The sequence below is a fragment of the Pagrus pagrus genome (genome assembly GCF_965226575.1).
Source record: "Pagrus pagrus genome assembly, chromosome: 9".
Taxonomy (NCBI): Eukaryota; Metazoa; Chordata; class Actinopteri; order Spariformes; family Sparidae; genus Pagrus; species Pagrus pagrus.
Genome location: NC_140193.1, coordinates 30,479,642 through 30,502,944, shown reverse-complemented (window position 1 = coordinate 30,502,944; position 23,303 = coordinate 30,479,642). Strand labels below are relative to the sequence as shown.

The 23,303-nt window shown below is 41.0% G+C and overlaps 1 protein-coding gene across 3 annotated transcripts in view; it reads left to right on the top strand.

The window, feature by feature from the left end:
• Positions 1-9,989: 9,989 nt before the first annotated feature.
• Positions 9,990-23,303, top strand: part of satb2 (SATB homeobox 2) — a gene marked incomplete at its 5' end in the record, with an annotated part of 49,706 nt that continues 36,392 nt past the window's right edge. For 2 of the 3 annotated variants that reach the window (XM_084361334.1, XM_084361333.1), the window contains 2 exons: positions 9,990-10,603; positions 20,514-20,729. In XM_084361334.1, coding sequence (XP_084217460.1) covers positions 20,558-20,729 — 172 coding nt within the window. Of the gene's footprint in view, positions 10,604-20,503; positions 20,730-23,303 lie in introns of those variants that run through there. The other variant, XM_084361332.1, reaches the window with a different exon arrangement.

Genomic DNA, 23,303 nt, shown 5'->3' with positions numbered 1-23,303 from the left:
GACAAAGCTTCCTCATTGGTGTCTGACAGTAAATGATTGACATTTATTCTGGATGCATTGACTCCACCCACCCAGGGGGGCCTGCAAAGTGAAACCATCCACTCTCCCGCACCCTTGTTTACCCACAAGGCCGTTTGCTTGTCTGTGTCCTAGTGGTGAAAAGCTGGAGGCGAGATGTTTGGGAAATTAGTGCTGGCGAAGTCGACAGCGGACGACACGTATCCAGAAACCCACGGGACCAGCATGCTTCATGGTAGGATCTGTGTGTGTGTGTGGCTGCGTGCGTGCGTGTGTGTGTGACGCGTGTGTGCGTAGGTTTGTTGGCATGTGTCCTTCTTGTCCTGGTCCTGAGCTCTTGTAATAATACTTTCTTGCTTCTGCTGATAGCAGCATCTGCAGCTCCACCTGTGACCTCTCCAGAAAAATATAAAATGTATTTTCGCCTTTCATCTTTTTCCCTTCTCTCATTCTCTCCTCTTTAATATGCTTAATTTCGTCTGCCTCCTACCTCGTCCACCAGAGGAGACGCTTTTAAACCGTATCAGTTTGCGTTTCCTCCAAACATCAGCCTGCTCCTGACATGAGGTATAAGAGGTTATTAGTCCAGACAGCTTGACATGAGGAGTGGATGTGTTTGCCAGGGTGATTGTGTCAGCCTCAGAGAAATGTGACCACCAGAAGTGGAATGGAGTTGAATTTGGAGTGACTTCATGGTGTGAGTGTAGCCTAAATGGTCTTACAGCCAGAGAGCATTTTATTTTACTGGCAGGCTGTGTGCGCACTGGTCTACAGACTGTCCTGTCTGTAAGCCTGCTCATGTGCTTCATTTAGTATTTTCAGCAGAGAAACCATCATGGAAACGTGCATGCTATAGCCAGTTGACCAGCAGAGAGAGAATTTCATTTTATTTCATTGAGGTTGAATATTAGGGGCCAAGTTGCAGGATGAATTAGGCTCAGCGTTTTGATGAGTTGACCCCATTTGTCTGGGGCACTTTGAAACACTCAGATTTCCTCATTTCTTAACAGATTTAATACAACTTAGGCAGTTGGTAGTGAGTGCCTGGACAGCTCAGCTAAGCCCCTGGCACGCTGTCCATTTGGAAGACAATCTCTCTGGCAGGTCAAGTAAACCCTGGCCCCCAAACACTGAACACACTTTCCAAACCTCATTACAGAGACCTCCGCTGTTTTGTTGCTTGTGGGCCCCAATCAAATTCTCCCAGCCTCCCCCTTTGCCTCCCTCTACAATTCTTTTCAAATGAGAATTGAATTTCTTTTTTTTTTTGTTCAAAGTGTTTATGTTATCATTTGTAAATCTTACCAGAAGTGGACCATGAGGCACAAGAGGGGAACTCATACACAGTTTAATGAAGTATTTACAGATAATTCCAACTGTCAAATACTTGTGCCCAATGACATAGTGCAGAGTGCTGACGCTCACAACTGCCTCTCTGCCTCCAACTCGCTCCCTCCTCGTTAAGCAGGCGGATTTGATTTCAGGTAAGAACTTATTGGGAGGAAAAGAGGCTGCAGGGGCTGCCAGCGAGGGCCACGGCTCTTACCAAAAGGAAAACAATCCTGTGTGCGTATCAGAGCTCAAAGGGCCAAGACAGAGAGAGGCTGAGATAGACAGGAGTATTGACATATAGCTGCTGCCTCTGATAGATTTGCTCAGAAAATATAACTCCTGAAGTTTGTAAGGTCAGCCTGTTACTGTCGAGTCTATTATACACTTTGTGCGTCTACAAAGCAAATCTGAGATCGTGAATGTTCTGTTGATTAATCCTTGTTTAACAGCAATGCTGGAAAAAAGATGGTGCTGATCTCTAATAAGGCATGTTTTATAATGCTAGCTATGAATGATTACTTTATAATAACCCTTAATTAAAAATGGTACAGTTAGAGTTAATGACATTTTAGTTAATAGTTAGTTCACTGTCAACGAACATTATAAAATGCTTTATAAACCATTTATTAAGCAATTGTTTATTTTAAAGTTGCAACTGATGTTTATAATCATTTTTGAATGGTTTATAAATACTGTGTATTTAATCTATAAACGTGACTTGGACGGGTACTCTAAAGTTGCTAATGATGTTTTTAAATCTTTAAATCTCTTTAAAGTATTTCACTGTTTGTTAACAGTGAAATAATTATTAACTAATGTTTAATTAACCATTTAATCTACCATTTAATAATGACTTTTATAAAGTGTTACCAAAAACCCTGTGTTAATCTTGTCTATGTGGATATATAGCTGCAAATGTTCATATTCTTTCAATATATGCTTAATTGTTAATTAATGGATTTTGGTCTAGATCCTTAATCAGTCAGGGATTATTCACAACCTGGCAACCCAAAAGTTTTCTTATTAACGGCATAACGTAAGTCTTAACTTTTACACTTTTATCATTTGTGTCTAATTAGAAAGTGGTACAGGTACATAGTTTTAAAGTCAGGGATTATCTGCAACCTACATCCTTTATTACATTTTTAAAAAAAAACCATTAGTTTAGTTTTAGGCTTTTCATTAATAATGTCCTGTATACTGTGAAGTGGCACAGGGCAGCGGTAACATGCAGGTCAGTGTTGACTTTCTTTGATGTATTGAAATAATAAAAATATATCAGGTATTATACTCATTATTAAGAAGTTGCAATGAATGTCATTATCATTATTAATATTACTAATTGACAAAATAAACATAATAATAATGATACGAGTTGTTATTATTAGCTATTAATATTGTTGTTATTATTATTATTATTATTATTATTGTTATTATCATTATTATTTTATTATTATAGTTACTGTAATTATTCATATAATTATCATTGAGTGAAACATGTTTTCAGAGGTAGTAATCAGTCATTAAATAAAGTCTAATCTGTATTAGTCTCAGTCAGACCGCTGAGGAGTAAAAAGAGCGAGCCAGTGAAAACAGTGTGAAGGAGCAATAATGGAGCGGTGAGTCGTGACCTCTGTATGGAAGCAATTTGGGAGAGGTTGAAAGTGAGGTAAAAGACAAATTAATTCTCCACGGAAACGAGATCCATCCTTTGAAAACAAGCCATTTAACCCGCTGTGGCCCATCAGGACTCTCTCATTGAACCAGAGGGATATTAGAGCACAAGGGCGCAATAATGCACATGAGCTTCATCATTTATTTGCGCAAATGGCCCTTAAATCTGCGCATTAACGGAGAGGAAAAACACTGAAATGAGTGAGCTCATAGCCTTTTAAGCTTCACATATCAAATTCGCTCCAATCAAGTAAACGACAACAAAAATGTGAAATAGGTGTTCTGCAAAATATGTATTTATTTTCGCTCGGGTTTTTGTTTAATAGTCTGCTTTGTGTCACGCGTCTGTTGGTCGCTATGCGTTAGTTACTTTCGTTTTCAATTAGACGTGATTCAAACCATCAGCGTTTCATCCAGCGGGAAACTGGAACAACGCACACATTAACAAACCTCTGCGTCATTCATTCACAATGCGACGGTGATAATAATAATAATGATGATAATAATAATAATAATAATAATAATAATAATAATAATAGTAATAATAATAATGAGAATAATAATAGTAATAATAATAATGAGAATAATAATAGTAATAATAATAATGAGAATAATAATCATGTGGGTTCCTTGTTAGTCTATTTAACTTCAAAACATTATTATTATAATTATTTGTTATTGGCTGTAGTAAATAAATATGACTGCCATGTTATTGTTGTAATTCAATACTACATGATCATGAGTTGGCAACATTCAATTCATCGTTGATACGAAAAAACCCCCAACAACATTATTGAGAACGGTTCCATTTATAGTTAATTAAACTTTAGCTAATAGTTATTTCAGTGAAATGCATTTATTAAACAGCTGTTTAAAAAGGTTTATCAACTCTAAATAATGTTTACACACAGTATTTATTGACCATTTACATGTATTACAAACATCTGTTGCAAATTTACAATAAACAATTGCTTCATAAATAATTTATAAAGCATTTCATTGTTTCTTAATAACCACCAAAGTTTATTTAACTATATATTTAACATTTATTAACGATGGTTATTATAAAATGTTTATTTTTGGCCCACTCATCATGGCTCCCCACACTTGCCCTGTACGACCAGCGCATGAATAAATGATGCACTTCATGAAGTGAAATGGCGAAAGAGAAAGCTGTTCCATCAGAAAATGCCGAGGAGAATTCAGTGAGACTGATTCCTTGTTTCATGACGTTTCTAAAGCACCTGAAACACCGAAAAGACGAGAGCCGTGTGATGTGTGATGAGCGCGGAGCTGTCAGTCAGCGCACCGCCTCGTGTTGTGTTCACGGACACTGCAGAGGAGCGCTGGTGCATGGTCGTTCATCACATCTCCTGAAAAGTATTTGACAAGATGTTTTAATTAAACGTCTCTCTTGTCACGTACATGTCACAGACTTCCTGTTAGTGTCAGTGTGTAACGCTTCCAGCAGGTTGACGCCCCCTCACCTGTTGTATGTGGCTGTTATCCTCATTCTGATCTGACTGATGAGTAGCAGTTTGGATCAAATCATTTGCATCCAGTCATTGTTTAAGAACTTAACGCCGAGCAGGGATCTGAAAGCACATTCCTCCCTCTGCTGAAGCAAATCAAGAGTCATCCTGAGATGTTAAAGCGTCTTTTAACGCGACTTCAGAAGAGTCTGGTGCCCCGGCCTTGACTTTCCTGTTTGCTCTGTTGTCTCTGTCTTTTCCTCTTCACCACACAGCCGCGCTGTTTGCACAAATGATGCTTCTGGTTTCCTCAGCGCCACACTTACAAGGTGCAAAGACACGGCTGAGAAATCAGACGGAACAAACCCGCTTCCACATGGTACATCCAGCCGCATGGCACGACCTGTCGGGTAAACGAAACGCGGAGTAGGAGATGAGTTCTGGTCAGTGATGATCAGAAGACCAACAAGCACCAATACAACGCAAACAGTTCAGGAAAGCACATTTGTTACAATTCAGTTTAATTCAAGAGGCTCTGTTGACAGCGTATGATGTTGTCAAAGCACGTTAACACCAACTATAGTGAACATAAATTAACACAATTAGACATTAATAATGCGAGATATAAACATACAATATACAACAAATGAATTATTAATAAATAAAGATGAATTGTTAGTCATATGGGACAGGACTACATCTATCTGTCAGTCCGCACCGGTCCACTGTGTCTCCCAGCAGGACCGGTGTCTCAGAGTCCTTATGGATGGAGGAACTCTGCAGAACATTGATGTGTGATACTGTGATGTGGGTCGCGGTGAGGTGAAGGTGCAGCTCTGCCTCCACACACTTATTTCTTTCTTGTCCTTCAAAGAAAGACTGAGTTTTAGTCATCAAGATAAAAGTAGATAAAGTCTATTTTTAAAAAGTACATTTAGCTGCTATCATGCACCCCGGCCTGTGCATTATAACGTACATGCAGGGCTCAAACTAACTCTGCTTATTTATTAATGTTTCATTTTGCCTGATCCAAGCCAGATGCATTCTTCTCTAAATTATTCTGCTGACTTCTTGAATTTTAAATGAGGTTTGTGCCGGGGGCCGGCTCTGCTTAAAATCACAGGATCACTTTCTATAAATTGGGCTGGTCCTCGGATGTGAAATATGTAAAAGACTGTTATTGTTTGCTTTCTATTGCGTCTTCTTGGAGGGGGTTGGGCGGGTGAGGAGCCTGGGTAGGTGGTACTCAGAGGAGGTCAGACAGACAGACAGACAGACAGACAGAGAGGGGGGGGCTGTTAATTTTCGGTATCGACATTCGTTCTGAGTGATCAGATCACAAGTGGACAGCTTTATGCCCGCCAGCTCACACCAACATGCGTCTCGACGTCCGTCTCGAGTGACCAGTCACTGGGACAAGTGGAGATTAGGTTTTTTATACAAAGAAAGAAATATTTTCATGTATTAAGTTGGCCGAATTAATATGAAGGTCCAGATAGGTAAGAATGTGTTGTAGACAGCGTTTCATAAAGTTGATAAAGTTTCTTATGACTCAAAAACTCACAGAACTGAGCGATTTTTAAAGGGAGTCTGGCGACTTTCGGGTGTCAGAGAAGTAGCCTATCGGTTACTGTTAACTGTAGGCTAAATGTAAAAAATGTACATATTTACCGTCATTGATGAAATCACTTGAGATACACACACACACACACACACACACACACACACACACACACACACACACACACACACACCGCTCACCTATGCGATAAATGTGTTCTCAATAATTCTAACTGACCCACATTACTCTCCAATCACTATCATGTTTTACACAAGCTTTGGGGACGCATAGATCACGTCAATTATTCACAGCAGCCCTCTGACTTTGTTTTCCATCGGGGCTATTTCAGGGATCAATATTTCATTCCACTTCATGGCATTGTGGCGCTTTTTACGCTTGTTTGGGCTCGTTCCTAGATTCCGAGTTCCCCAAGAAATGGAAAATAGATAGAGGGAGGGAGCCGGTAGGCTAAGTGATGCAGCGGAGGGGCTCTGCAGGCAAACGGTTCCCTGCCGGGCTTCAATAATTTACGACGCCCGCTGCAACTGAATGTCTTTGCATGATGAGATGAAATGCACATGAAGCAGTTAGTTAACAGAACATTTCCTTGAATAAATATCGTGCAGTGATGTTCACAAGCCGCTCGGTCCCTGCTTCATTTTCTCCTCCCCAAGACACAGACACAACTCTGAATTTAACTTGACATAATAAGGCTCCGTTCTATCCGTTCTCCTCATGTGAGATAAATAGTTTAAATGTTTAAACACAGGGAGAAAGTCTGTCATTTACTTCATTTTCTTTATTTATTTCATTATGTTTTATTTTTCGTGGCATTTTACTTGTTTAATTGTATTTATGGAAAGTGTACATTTTACTTGATTTATTTATTTTAACTGCAGTGACGAGATATTTCATCCTAAATAAATGTTGGTTGGATACACTGGATTTAACAGACATACATGATAGTCGTCGCATCTTCACCTCGTAAAGACGCAGCTTAAAGAAATATTTATGGGAACTCATCAGCAGTGACGGGAAGTTAATCAAGTTTCAGACAGCGCAGTTCATTTAAAGATAATTGTCTTTTATAACTAAAAATAAAGTACAAATGCTACAGGTTACATGGGTGTTGGAGGGGTGTTCTCCTCCTCGAACGAAGGGGAAAGTTTGGAGCTTAATATCGCCTTATCCAAAAACCGCAGACACTTTGGGTTTAACGGCCTGGATGGTGAAAATGAAAGCTTTAAATGGATTTGAACGCTCTAATTTCAACCTCTAACGAGCCCTTTACGATGAAATTAAAATAACTGCAAGAATTCTGCAGACGTGTGTCCCCGAGCAGCCTCCAGACAATCAGCGAGATCAAATCTGCCCATGTCTCTTCTGGTTTTAGAAATTGTTTAATATCATTTTTTTTTTTAAATAAATGTATAACTCCTCACACACACACACACACACACACACACACACACACACACACACTGTTTGTTACAGGCCCGCTGTTACCAACAGTCTCACCCGCACGCATCGAACTCATCGTCACCGTCATTATCATATTTAATAATATTGACGAATGAGCAGCGAGGAGCAGACTGGCTCTCAGCCACCGTCTGCTCCCACTTAATCCTGACTCCTCTTCTGTGGGAGCAGCAGAGCTGCCAGGTGTCCTGACGCTGATAACCACACTTCATTCAAAAGGTGAGTAAAAGATGCGGTGTTTAGTAGTTGCTGGTTTCAGGTTTTGGTACAGTGTTGATGACGATCACGCTCCTGATGCAGTGCACGAGACTACTGCCTTAAATATGACTTTAAATGTAAGGTGGTGAAGAGTCAGACTGCTTCAGTCTCACTCTCCAAAAGCTGCTCAGGTTGTGATTAAGACCCAACAGCTTTGTGTCAGGTCAGCTGCTTCAGTTTATGTTGATTTTCAGTTATTGTCATTTACTTGAATTCTCACACGACATGCACAATTCTACCTACTGATCAGGAGCACTAAACTCCCCCAAACAGGCCTGCGCAGCCTTAGAAAGAAGCTCGAGTCTTTCCTGGAAGGCTGCGCGCAAGACCGTCGACGCACTGTTTTTTAGTGGACCCCACCAGCTCTCCATCCGCCCAGAGGCCAGCAGCGCGCAGTAATCCATGGCTCCTCTCCCTGGTGCCTGCCGCGGCTCCTCTGCGCTGCAGCCAACGAGCCTGTGCGCATTTTACGCACAGTCACTGTGTCCCAGATGTTGCAAACCTGTGGCTTCATTTGTGTTGCTCAATTCGGTTGCGCATGCTCTTGTTAAAATGTGTATGAAAGACTCCCTTGTTGCAGTTTACCGTAAGGCCGTAGATACTGTGGTGCATGTACATCTGAGCCTCGGTAACTCCGCGGAGACAAGAAGGACGACAACAGTGGAATAACGTTTAATAGCATATCAAAAACGTGAAACTTTTACTACTGGGTTCACTCACTTAAATACTCACTCAAAAACTATTTTTGTGTCAAATTTCTGTTGAAGTATGTTTACACCTGTGGCCACTGGACTTCTGTTGGTGGTTTAAAGAAATAAGACTGAAGCAAATCATCATTTCTATTAAAAAATACAGTGTCACTTTCCTCATGACTCCATGAAGCTGATATTTTCTGTAAACATGTTTTATGTTTTTATATAAGGTTACCATCAGCACATTAAAATAAAGCACTAATGGCTGTACCTGTCATGCTGCTGGTCTGAGAACAGAGGCTGTCTGGATTAGCTCCTGTTTGTGTCCAAGTGCGCACACACCTGACACACAGTTTGTAAATGAGCACGTTTTGAAAATAAGTACTTCTCTGTATTTTCAGTAACTTAATACCTCTTCAACACTTTGTATGTTCAGTAAAACACAGAGTGGACCTGCTGTGGTGCACGGAACTGCTGGGCGTCTGGGCGTTATGACCAACACCATGATGCCTTGGGATGTTGTGTTCACTGTCTCGGGAAGCATGTTAAAGATTCGGTCTGAGACTGAATGTTGAGAGGAGAAGTCTATTTTCCTTCCTACTTGTCACTACTTGACACTTGTCACCTGGTCGCTTCCAAACATTCCCACATCTCATACCGGGGGCCGTGAAGCCCACAGAGATTAGCTTTATCATTGACAGGGATCCCACCGCTGCTGTATTGACCCAGGGCATCTAATAAAGACAGTGAAGGAGAGAGCTCATCTTTGACTTATTATTAGGCTACTTATTAACAAGTATCGGTGCATGGACTTCAGCTTGGGCGGATTGTCTGTGGGATGATACTGACGTGTGAAAGTATTAGGGGGGAGCTGATAGCAGCGCGATAAGTTCCTGCTGCGTGAAGCAGAAATATTGTAATCGTGGAAAAGAAACAACGGAGCGCTCTGTCGTCCCTCTGTCTAATGTCAAGGTCTGTCTGATAGGAGCAACACTTCAGTGGCACATGATTCAGACACATTACGCAACTGTTTATGAATGAAGGCAACATAAAGTCAAAACAGATATAATAATAAAAAAAAGTCTGAATGAAGAATTTAGTCTGTCGCAAAGAGGCAGCGCGTGGAGCGGAGGTGTTTGGAGCCATCGGTCATCGTCTGAAAGGTTTGTTTATAAGGAAAAATATTTTTTTTAAAGTTTGCGATGGACATATTTAATGTGTCCTATAAGCGAGATCCGGCCCACAAAATGCTTTCATGGGTCAGAATAGTTTCCTGACGCCCCCACTGCTCCCTCCCTTCCTCTCTCTTTGTCTCTCCTCCCTTCTCTCCTCCCTCTATCAGTCAGTGCGCCCGTTGGCACAGGAAAGATTGAAAGTGACACACTTTGATTAGAGCCCGGTCCTCTGCACCGACACATCCCGCTCCTGCTGTGACTCACACACCGGGGTTTGCGTTTCGGTCAGGTCCGCGTTTTGTTATTTCCTCCTGCTTGTCCGTTTCGTTTCTATTTACGAGCGTTTTCCGGTTATTTTTGCGCTTTTTCTTTCTTCCGAGGATGAAGCCATGAGTTCAGAGGAGAGCAGACTGACACCAGAGAGACGCGCTGTGAGGTAGAAGACGGACGAACGAACGCGTAAAGGGAGGACGAAACAAAGTAGACACTGAATCTGAAATACCAAGTTAGTGTGTGCGCTCCGGTCCGGCAGAGCACTGGTCTCTCTCTCTCTCTCTCTCTCTCTCTCTCTCTCTCTCTGTCTCTCTCTCTTTCTCTCTCTCTCTCTCTCTCTCTCTCTCTCTCTCTCTCTCTCTGGACTTCCTCCCAGACCAGCATCCTCCGTCCACCTCCCGCGTCTGTCCACCTCTCCGCTCACTCCGCTGCTGCTTGGCGCGCTGTCGTCACTCCACGCTCCGACGCCACACAGTCACTAACTTTTCTCCCTGTGGCTCTCCGGTCCGCCGGCTCCGACGAGTCCAGCAGATTCAGCTCAGTACCATCGTGATCCGCCGCCGACGTGTGCCCAGGAGTCGAACCACAGCCCAGCCCTGGATTCACTACTCCTGATCAATGGACAGAGCCTCCTCAGCGGCCAGCAGCGCTTCAGACACGCCGTAAACAGTACGTAGTCATCTCACACACACACACACACACACACACACACACACACACACACACACACACACACACACACACAGTGCATGCTCTTCTCAGGAAATGATTGAAAGTGGCTGTAAATCAAAATGAAGTGAATATAAATGATCTAAAAAATACAAATAATAAATTGATTTAATATCACAGACAGAAACTGTCACTGTCATTTGAGTTAAAAGAACAAAAACTGCAAGTGTATTTCATTATTATTATTATTATTATTATTATTATTATTATTATTAGTGCTTTTAGTTTAATAATAATAACTGACATCCAGCCATTTTAACATTACAATAATAGTTAACATCAGTGATAATTTAAAACACTTACATTCTTAAAGTAAGCCAGAGTAACACGAACTAACCAATGACCATCATTAATAAATGGTAAATCCACAGGTAATTAAACTGTAGTCAGTTGTTATTTCACTGTTAATAACAATGAAGTGTCCCATTTATCAGCGAGAACAAATTGCTTGGTAACTGGTTTATAAATAATTGAATATTAACTAAAGTGGGATTAACTATAAATTTGCCATTTATTAATGGTGATTATTATAAAGTCAGCCCGTTTATCTATTACGATACAGTCATTTGTTCTGTCAGTCTTGTTTTGTAAGTGTTTATAAACTGAGGCATATTCACATGTTCTATTTGTCCGTGCATCACACCGTACATTTCAGCTTCTTGGCACTTTGCTGTTTCTTGTAGTTACATGTATTTTCTTTCACTGTCAGTATTTCCTACAATATATTAACTGCAGTTGAAGTATTTAAATATGCAACAAGAACAACGTAGCTTAATAAAATAATGTGAGTTATAAAAGAACCCAGACAACCCGGAAACATTGTGCTGAATATTTAGTTATGTGTTGCTTCTTATAAAAACTATCCATTGAATCAACATCATCACTGAAAGTTGTGTGTGTGTGTGTGTGTGTGTGTGTGTGTGTGTGTGTGTGTGTGGATATACGGGTAAGGTCGAAATAAATCGTTTAAGGAAAAAAGACTTAAAATTGCGTCACAGCACTTCAGTGACTGAAGTCACTGACTATTTAACTTTTTAAAAATAATGAATGAGCAGTGACTGTGAGAGATGTTACTCGTGTTACTGTTTAACACGTTTTTAAAAAAAAAAAAAAAGCACAAGTCCAAACTGCGTATTCACCAGTAAACGGGACGGATGTTGAATAAAACATGGCGAGGGGACAGAGAGGCGCAGCACACGGGCCAAGTGTTTTCGGCAGCTACCAGGGCCTTTAACCTCCGCAACACATGACACACTGCACAGTCAACAACGTTAGCAGCAGAGCTGAAGCAAGAGGTGGAACTGTTCACAAACACTCAGAAATATGAAGAGATGACAAAGCTCAGGTCTGAGCAGGACTGTGAAGGCCTCCAGCGCGCTCGGTGTAATCAGAGGAAACTCAAGCCAAATGCGTTTGGCTACAAATGAGAAGCAGTCCTCCTGCAGACCGTCAAGTCAACAGCAATAGTGTGTCCTGCACTAAACAGGAAAGAAGTCAACTACATCCTCATGTGCAGTGGACAATTAATAGTAAAATTTGAATGAAAGCCTCACATTCAGGTGTAAAAATAAGACCGTTTTTTCCGCTTCTCATTTTTTAACGTGTTTTATTCCTTTATTGCTTCTCTACGTGACAGAGTCGTTACACTGACAGCAGCTACTTTCAGCCCAAACTGGAGCCTTATCCCGTCCTCTCTGACCTTTAAAAAGCAGCAGGCTGCTGACTCACTTCTCTCCTCTTTCCCAATCCACCACGAATCCAAACAGCGCTCATGTTTACAGCCTTTTTCTCACACACCGAAACACGTGTGAAATGTCACTTACATGCGCCTAAAGTGTGGACGGAGGATTTAATATTTACAAGCGAAAAAGTAACGTTTCCCACATATTATTAATTGTAATATAATGAATGTAATTAGAAAAGGCCCGGTAATTTATCAGAGAATAATGACGGCACCGTGACGCTGATCACGCAATACTGCGCGTCATTTCTCACTGGAATCAAGCGTCCATCAGAGCTGACTCATTAGAAAAATAACATCAATAAATGTCAAAATTCAGAGATGTTTTTTTTTTTTTTTTTTTTTTTTTTTTGAGGCACCGCGAGGTAAAACGAATTCGTCTCAGCTGGTGTGATGGGAGAGAGGCTGTGCAGCCGCTCCAGGTTTGTGGCCTGCCTGTCTGGTTAGAGTTTGCTCAAGTTGACGGGCCGCGCCGCTCTGTGGGGACGTGACAGGAGGCTTATATGTGGAGAGTCTGCATGTTACAAAGACTGGGGGGACTCGTGCTTTCCCTGGGCCTGTGCAGGTCGGTCAGGCTCTTTTCATTCTGCCGTAAAGTGTGGCGCGGAGAAGGTTTGAGGCGCTCATGTGACGCGCACATCATTTATGTTTGTGTATCATACCATTCATAAATTCAAGTTCCTTTTCTTTTTTTTTTTTAGCTTGAATTTGTAGTATTTTTCAGCAGCTGATATAATCTTTTATTTCATTAGATGTTTATTTCTCATGCATTATCATTTCTTAAAGGTCAGTGTCACTTTATAGTCTAACAGTACTGAAAATAATTATTATTACACAATTAATTTACACCAAGAAATAAATAATCCACTTAAAATCCTCCATTTCATTACTCCAGTAACTCTCTTTCTCCACTCTCCCTGCCTTCCTGTGTGAACCAGCTATCTGTTCACACATAATAGTGGGTGTGTCTGCACGATTAAGCTGCAGATTAGATAGTGGAGAAGCTGTGTGGGCAGAGAGGAGCTTCACTAATGATGCTCATCTGTCCGCCTCTGTCACCGCTGCTCCGTGCTCTCACAGATCACTACAGCGTCTCCTATGCCGCCTTTTTCATCATCAGCTGAGATGAATGTTGATTTCCTCTAAAGCTGCTGAGACTGAAGCTCTCTGTTTTTCCAGTTTGCCCCCTCCCTCCACAGTTATTCCCATTCTGGTGAGGCTGGTGTGAGCTGTGGTGGATGGGTTTGGCACTGGTGTGTACATGTATGGCTGCGTGTGTGTGTGTGTGTGTGTGTGTGTGTGTGTGTGTGTGCGTGTGTGGATGTTACAGTAAAGTTTTACCTTGCGAACATTTTCGTTGAACAGCATCAGCCTTGTAAATGTCTAACAGGCTCTGTGCATGCGTGTGTGTGGACAGAAACACCTTAGGACACAATCTAGATTTCCTCACACTTAAAAGCTGCACCTCTCTCCTACATGAGCGCATGTTATAACACTATTATTTTGTCCACCCCCCCTCACTGTGTACATGCATGTGCGTTTGCACCTCAGACTCTTATTTGTCCCTGCTGTGTGTGGCTGTATTCTGAGTCAGTGTGTGGTCCCTGGAAGTGTTAAAGCAGAGAGTCTGTGTAGCATGCTGGCTGTGGTTTGTGCGGCTTACTGTCTGTCTGTGTGTGACTCCATGTGTGTGAGCACGGGATGAGTGTGTTTAGGCACGCGTGTGCATCCTCTAGCTGGAAGGGCGAGGCTATAAATGCTCGCTGTTAACTCTTCATCCCGTATTATCAAATGAGATGTTTACGAGAGAGCCAAACATGTTTGCCAGGAGGCCGTCGTCTGGCCCCCTCACCCTGCTCGTTTTCCTCTCTGAGCGTGTGTGTGTGTGTGTGTGTGTGTGTGTGTGTGTGTCTGAGCCCGTGGACCCTCTCCAGAGCTACAGAATATAAGTTGTGTATTAGTGTGTGTGTTTGCCATAAAGGTCTTTCTTCCCCTCACACCAACTCTCCCCACATCACAACACTCTCACAGTAACACATCTGATGGCCATAAACGGCAAATTCCACAATAATGTAACCTTCCCTAACAGCAATCATTTCTCATAAACAACCACATAAAAAGTTTCATGTTGTTCCCATTTTGTTTTCAGACTTTAAAAAACAAATTCTGAGGAACATAATTTTTCTCCTGAGTGTTTTTCTGCCTGTTTTGCTGCATATTAAACGTGATAGAAGTGTAACAGCAGGCATTTCAAAACGTCCCATCCTTCAATATGTCTGTCCCTCCCTGTGCATACATGTATGTGTGCATTCAGTATGTGGCTGACGACAGCAGGGCTTTTAATATCACTCCCTCTCCTCCCCCTGCCTTCTTTTATCTGTGCTTCAGAGCCAAGCATTAACCAATAGCTTGATAACCCTGCTATAAAAGTGGATCTCGAACGGCCGTATCTGAATATTTTCCTATAGGTGACGCCTCTCCCAGTCTGCCCAGCTATCAGTGCTAATAATGCTCTCATAAGTTCTTCTCTCTCTCTGTCTGGTTTGCATGTTGAAGGCACAACCCTTCATTAACAGACACGTATCATAACGGTAAGAGAGATAGCAGGAAGCAGTTAGAGCAGGGCAGACTCAGACGCAATGTAGGTTTGGCCCATACTCCCTTCAGCGCTGCCCTGCGTGAGGTTAGTTGTATTTCTTACTAACACTTTGAGTTCAAATGGTCTCATGCATTAACCTAATGAACATCTTACCCTGCTGTTTGGCTGACTGCGTTGACTTTTCATCCACAACTACCCTGTTACTTTTACTTCTGTCTTCTGTAAAATCTCCGAGCGTGTCGATAGTTTCCTAGCTGCACTGTTTACTGCTCTCTGTTTCCTGTACACTTACAACTTATCACAATGGGATTACAATGGAGGAGTGTGTGTGTGTGTGTGTGTGTGTGTGTGTGTGTAGTCGTTGTGGAGTGAATCTTCAAAAACACACATCCACCAAGGAGCAGTTTTTACTCTACCTGTCCGTCGGCTTTCATTTTTACATTTTCTACACGTCTTGCTCAATCAGAGGCCTGACATTAACACAGCTGGATGCAACTAAAAGTGTTTTTTCAAACTACATCCAGGTGAGGAAAACATAAAGTAACAGCGATGGGAATAAATAATAAACTTAAAAAACAGTAACATTAGATGACAGAAGGATTTAAAAAGTGGAAAGCAGCTTTTCGTGGACCATTCCAAGTTTCTCTGCTGCAGCTCCCACTTTACACTTTTTACACCACTCATAATACCATATGTCCTTCAAATGGATGGGACTACCAATCAGTGTTTGTCAGCCGTCTGATTTGTAGAGTTTAGACTGGCTTTGAATTACATGTTAGCCTCTGTTTGTGTGTGTTTACGTCTTTGAGCTGGACATATTGTTTATAGGTGTGTTTGTTGTTGTGTCCTACTCTTCTATTTCTTTGGGTGTGTCTACATTTTTGCTCTGCAATCTTGTCTTTGGCCCTCAGTATGTATTTGTTATGTCTAGAACGTGTAATAATGTGGAATTTGATTGTGGCTTATCATCAAAACATGAGGCTGTCCCAGTATCAAACACAATGCGGGACAAACAGAGCAGAGTGGGTTCTTTCTGTAAGTCTGACAGTCTCATGGCAAATGTTTCTTCTTATAGATAATTCTTAATAATGAATTGATGTGTTTCTCTGAGAGGTGTGACAGTTAACCAGACAAGCAATAAGTTGGGAAATATGTCATGGCCCTCTCCTTATCAAAGACATTACATTTGGTCCCTGTTCCCATAGCAGATATGTAACAGCACCTCTTATCGCTTCTTTATTAACTGCTTGATAAGGGGTGTAATAGTTAATATCACACACCTTATCACACAATGCAATGCAGATGGATTTCTGATATAGATGATAACAATCATAGTGTTCGAAGACAGATATCAGTGTTGCTAAGTCCATCATTTTAGTGTCAGTCAGAGCTATTAAGTACTATACAGTGTCACACAGTTATCAAGTGGTGTTCGCATCTGTTTAAAGACAATCTTTGGAACAAAAGGTTATTGCTCAACACACCCATAATAATAGCATAAATAGATTAGCATTTATCAGTCTGTGACTGTGGATGTTCCTGTGATATCAGGCACGCACATCCACACCCACATTATTGTTTACATGTCACTCAGCACTGTTAAATGGTTTAAGATAAAACCAGGTGGAAAATACGAGAAAATGATAAAATAACAGGGATGGACGAAAGTACTATTTTTCAATGGACGGACAGTGAAATAATTCACTGCTTCACTGATCTGCATGTTGGTTCTTTGATCTACAGGATACAGTGGCACTTACACTCAATATATTATTCAAAACTCTATATTGTACAATGTTTCACTGCTGAAATGAGATGCCAGTCATAAGAAATATTACAACCCACCGAGCTTACACATGAACAAAACTGTGATACAGAGACAGAGCTGCATTTTTTAATGTAACTATTCATGTAACTGTATTGGAAAGAGAAACTGAAAAACACTAATATACAATAATAATCATCACGAATATTTGTTGAATTTTTATTTAATTAAACTTTAGTTAATAATAATTTTACTGTCAACAAACCAGTAAACCATTTATTGAGAAATTGTTGCAACAGATGTTTATGATAGCCTACTTTGTAAATGGTTAATTTTTTTTAAACCTTTACAATTGCTTCATAAACGGTTTATAAAGCATGCCTTTGTTAACAGTGAAATAACTGTTAACTAAAGTTTAATTATTTATTATAAATGTACCATTTATCATTGATGGCTATTATAAAGTGTTACCATAAAATCCAAATTTAGGACAGAAAAAAATGCGCAGTAAAGTTGAATTGTATACAGGTGTACAAGGGTCAAGTTTCAAATAAATAAATGATGTGGTTTTGGATTAGTGCATAGTCGTGTGAACTTAATAAACATTTACATACTACAGCTGCACAATATAATGCAACAGTGTAATGCTGGAAGTGCAATGTCAAGTACTTCAAATTAACTCAGCTCTTTCACGTTGTAGATTTTTTTCATGTTTTTAGATGGGGTTTTTTCGGCATTCAAGCTGTCTGTCGAGATATTCAAGGTATATGGTTAAAATTGTTGTCCTTTACAAGATATATATCCAATTTTCCAATATCACGCGCTTAAAAATGTGCGTTATCTGACCAGACATGACCTGGTAATCATTTGACGTGGGATTGCTTGTTGTTGTTGAGGTGGGACATCTTATCTCTGGGATGGCACCAAGTGGGCCAAAAAATGCATGGCACAATAAAATTCTTCATCTCTTGGCTTAAATACCAAATAAAATGTAATTGATGCAGGATGTGTTCAGAGATTAAGTGATTCTGGGAAACTGTGAGTATCTGTTATAGTGTGTGTATGCATGCATGTGTGTCACAGGTGAGATGGTGAGATGTCGCCGAGGCCAGGTCTTGATAGGGATCGTCAGTAGCGGGGGAGCTACAGCAGGTTGGGACGTGTCTTTGGTACAGACAGATTCCCTCTAGGATTACTCTAAAAGAATACAATAAATAGAGTTTGCTTTGCTCTCCCTGTGTCCCGTCCACAGTCACACTTTTACAAGGCAGGTAGACATACATGTATCATCACACTGAAGAGCAGCGCTCGTTCTAAATTGCCTCTGACAGCAGCGAGTGAATTTCTTTCAATGTTCTGCTATATTCAGTTGTTTTTTATTGAAGCTACAACATTGTTAGTGGTTGGATTTATTTGCAAAGCCTCCCTTTTTCTCAGTAAGCCTCACACTGTGAATTATAGCTACCACTCTGCTCACATTTAAACCCATTGCTTTCCACTCAGTGTAACTCTTTGAACTTGTTTTCTTTTTTTAAGCCACTTTTATTAAACTTTGCCACTTACATTTTTGGCCTCTTTGTCTCCCACACTTTTTAATCATGCCAAAGCTAATGTTTTTAATTTATTATTCATTTTGAAATTTTGCCCAAGCTCTTAATACTTCTCAGATTTAGAGTTTTTTGTGGTGGCTGGTGTTTTTGAGCTGTGTTGTTGTGTAAGAATGAGTCGGTATAGAAGGTAGAGAAAATGCGAGAGGGGCAGAAAGAGGAGGAGAGGAGGAGGAGGAAGGCAGAGAGACACCACCGAACAAAACATTGTCCTTTGTTCAGAGTTACGACAGCTGGTGCAGTACGAGCTGCAGAAATATTAAAAAGTGAGGGGGGTGAGGTTTCTAATCAAGCACTGTGGAATATGTCACACTCAAACAATAACCATGGATTCTCCCTCATTTGTTCTGCTGAATTGCTGGCCAATGTCACTCAGTGCGGAGACCCTCTGTGTTTTTCCACTGTCAAATCTGCTCACTAACTTGATTTCCATACTCCAGTATGGGGGAACTCTCTTCTCTCTCTTCACCATTTTTCCACAGGCAGTTTCTAATCTCTCACTCTTCATTGAGGGTCACACATGCTGGCAGATATTGTCCAGGGGCTCGTATGTAAATAAAAGCAGTTCATTTGGCCTGAGCGAGTTGGCTGCTCTTTGATACATTGGCATGTGTCCCCTGTCTGGCCTGGCAGCGTTTCTAATGGCATTACCCTGTATTAGACATTTGGCTGACGCTCCTTTATCAGGGGACACCAACCCATGAGGCTCACACTCTCATGAATGTGTGTGTACATGTTGGGGGTTGTGGCCACACATGTTATGATGTATATGTACTCATACATGTTAAGCACAAACACACAAGTGATCCTAGCCTGTCATTGCCTAGTTTACGTACTCAACAAACACTGACAAGGACGGTCTGTCTCTGTCGTCTCCTCTGTCTCTGTTTCAGTTCTTTACCTAAACATATAATATCTAACATTTCTGCATTCAAATGTCTATAAAAACAACTAGACCATTGTTATATCTTTTATTGAGTGGTGAGCTGCTTAAATTATCCAAAATGTTTCCAACAATGTTCAAACGCAGAGGAATTCACAAGTTTACTCAGGTAAAAGTGTATTAATTCTGATCGGCTATTGCTATAACTTCAGGTCGAGAGTCAAAGAGTGAGGAAGGAAGTTGGCAATCGAGACTTCGCGAGAATAAAACATTACTTCGTCTGTGAACATTTGCGCCTGAGTCACATCAGGCAGATTTTCATCAGCAATGGTGGTTGTTTGCACCACCAGCAGCGAGTCTGACCATGGGATCATTTGTGTTTTTTTGTGTTACTCTTGTGTGTTTTTATTCGCCCCAAACAACCAGATTACTAGTGAGTGACATCATGCACCGAGGGTGAAAATAAATCCACTTTTTAATCCCAAAAGTTAAATAGTAATCTCTGAGCTCTCCTCCTGTCAGTGAACAGCGTCGGGTCAGAGCAGAATCCGATGCGACTCAGGGTGTTTATTCCTCCAGAAGATCTGGCTCTGCACCTGACTCTCCTCCAGAGCTGACAGCTCAGCAAATGTCTTTTGTTAAGTTCTGATAGAGGAATCCCTGGTGAAATGACAGAAATGACATATTGTGTGTTTAAATCCTGCCACTTATTTGGAAAACACTTTTTGCCACTTAAAAGATAAATTCCATTAAAAGACCAAAACCAACAACGTCTTACTCTGGCTCAGCTGGCCACTGTAGTTGCTAGCATTACTCGAGCAGGAATAGAAGTGCATTTGTTGGGGACTATTTTCAGCTGTGTATTAATGCATATTTGATACTCTCTTCAGTGTTACGGCAGCAGGAGGTGAGCTTGACTCAAAGTATACCATGTGTGTTCATGGTAATGATGAAAGATATAACTTAGTGCTACAGTATGGCTTATTGGTGTGTTTTTGGACAACAATGCAAGTCTATGGCACGGAGGAAGATATGATTTGCTACACGGACAATACTTGTTAATTGGATCAATCAATTGTTGGTTTTAGTGTTTTCATTTAATTTGTTTACAATATAAAAATGTTCACTAACCTTCAACCAGTACTAGTTAAATTATACTCATCCATCCACTTGAAAGATTTCCGCTTCACAAAAAATCTGTTTCCCACATTTAGTGCCAACCCCTTCACCACTTTCTTCCTTTAAATGTTTTCAGACTCATTCTCTCTGGCTGGAGCTCCTCTCGGGGTGTGGAGGAGGATGGAGCGAGGAGGGGAGAGTCCCATCACCCAGGACAGTCCTGAGCGGAGGGGAGGCAGCCCAGACCTCAGCGGCCTGCCACCGCCGGGGAAGAAGGGCCGGTTGGAGCTCAATGGGAGCCCCACTGGGCCACGCACACGCCACAACGGAGCCCCACTCAGACCCCTAGGAGGTAAGCCAAATGTTGATAGAGAGATGCAAACATGTGGACTATTAAAAGAGTGAAAATGTCTTCATCTTAAAGCGTTCCCACCCCCCTGTTTTTATGTGCATTTTCAAAATTGCAGGCTTACCTGAGGTAGAATAGTAAATGTATTGATAAAAGCAAAGAACATGCAGTGGAAACAGACTCAGTTAATAAATCATGAGGCACATGAATTGTGTGAGTTTAATTACCACTGAAGAAATGAACAGATGAAAACATCTGTGTAAAGGCATGACGTGACAGTAATTGTCCTCATATCAATACATGAAACTCATTTTCTCAAACACACATTTTGGCAATGTTTGTGCTTGTTTGAAGTGTGACTGCAGCTCTTTCAGTACATCAACTTATTGCACCTTCCTCTGCAGTGCTTTATTGCAGTGGTTCAGAGGCTGAAAAAAGTTCATGCCCCACACAAACAATCATTAACACTGATAGGGGAAGCAACTAATAAAAAAGGATCCAAGTTGGATTTGAGAGCAATAAAGGTCAGCAAACTCTTCTTTGTTTATGTTCCCGACATAAATCATATCCATTAAACTTAGATTTTACTCCATATTTTTCCACTAGCCATCTGCGCCCCCTCCTGCATTGCTCTATGCCCCCCAAGGGATCCCATAGCCTGGTTTCAAAACTTCATGGCACCAGACTGGAGAATAAGCGGCAACAACTGTAAACCTTAACAAACCAACTTCTAATACAACTTTTACACCAAAATAAACGTGTATATGCAGGTTTTAAAATGCAGGTAAACCCACTAAGAATAGGCAATTGACTCCTTTCCCATGGCGAGGAGGCCAGAGTCTTTTCTTTTGTGTCACGAACAAAAAACAGGGAACAGTATCAAAACTGAATCCAGAAGATGTTAAACTTGTTTAAAAAAATCTTAATGTACAAAAGTCTGAATTAGACACATTGTGTTTTCGAGGGCTGATGCTGGAAGTTGCTAAGGAGTGAGACATCTCACTTCTTTTCAATTCTGTTGAGAGCTGCACATGCTTAGTACTGATCAGGCAGCTGAGAAGGAAGTCACTGATAATGTAACAGTGGTTTCTTTTTTAGTGTCTTTGACTTCAGTCTCTCTTTCAAACTCAGCGCCGGCTGAACGATGTTCAAAAGCTGCTTGAACTTCGACACAGTCATATCGTCGCTCCTGACAAAGGGAGAAAATGAGTGTGTCCACCGGTGTTGTGTTTTGTTGGAGCTGATAAACACTCACAGTCATTTGAAGCAGGAGTAAATGTTGATGGTACCAATTTTCATTGAAGACAAATTCCAGATGTTAGTGGGTCTTAGTTGGTTATTTGGTTACCAGTGTGAAAGGGGTACTGAATAAAAAGGCACATCTTCTGTAAATTTGGTGAAGATTTGCATTCAATTTGGATTCAGACAAAACTTTTCTTTATGAAAGGTTTTTGGATACATACATACCTAAAAAATAAAATAAGAAGTTAACAAAAAGGTAAAAATCACTTTTCCAAATTGCACTCAGATTCTTGGAATGCTGAATTTTGCTTAAATAGAGAAAGCTGAATGACAGCACGTCAAACAGGCCCTGCCACTGCACCCAGGTGTCAGAGGTTTTGGAGCTCTTAAACCCAAAGACAGCCTTTGGCTCTGCAGTGAACCACATCCTGGGGTTGAGCTGAGTTTGGCTCAGAGCGCTGTGTTGTAGCCGGCAGCACTGCTGGGAGAACCCAAGCTGCTTCTGCACTGTTAATCTATAAGTCTGGGGGGAACTGTATAATACAGGCTTACCAAATAAAGGAGATTGCTCCATATAAACAAGATTTATACAACTCACTCTGGGTTATCGATCCCTGCACTCATTGTGAAAGTTATTTCTTGTTTATGTGTGTGTGTGCATGTGTGTGGGCTCTTATTCCTCAGTCTGGGTGTTTGTGTTCCCACATGTTTACAGAAATGTCTTACGTATTCTCTTTAACTCTACATTTTCCTTTAACCTCCCTTAAATATAGAAAAAAAGAATTTACACTATTTGATGTAAATGATTTTTTACATTTTTACAGTTTACGTTGTCTGACAAATTTGCTTTGAAAGAGCCAGGGATTTTAAGGCTGCCCTATTAGATCAAACAGAAGTATATAGATATATGTGCATCTTTTTTTTTTTTTTTTTTTTCTTTTTTACAAATTTCCCCTTAAATTGATCATTGAATATTTCTGCAAGACTCTGGGATCTTTGTAAGAGTAAGAAAAAACTTTTTGCACAGTGCCTGGCAGCACGTTTTGAATCAGTGAAAGAGGTTAACAAATTCACAAGGAGCTCAGATTTGACCACAGAAGAGAAGAAAAAGCAATGGGTTGAAATGAGAGTGAATAAATGTTTAAATGTAAAGAAGAAGAAAACACTTCAGTGTGAGAAAAGTGACGAGGGATGGAGGGAGGGACAGAGAGAGGAAGGAGGAAGGAGGAAGGGGTTTCCTGTGCTGAATGGATGGTTGGCCTGTAATAATGACGGGTTGTCTTTGAAGACAGGAAACTCGACGTGTCTCCTCCAAACCACACTGCTGCCACGAGG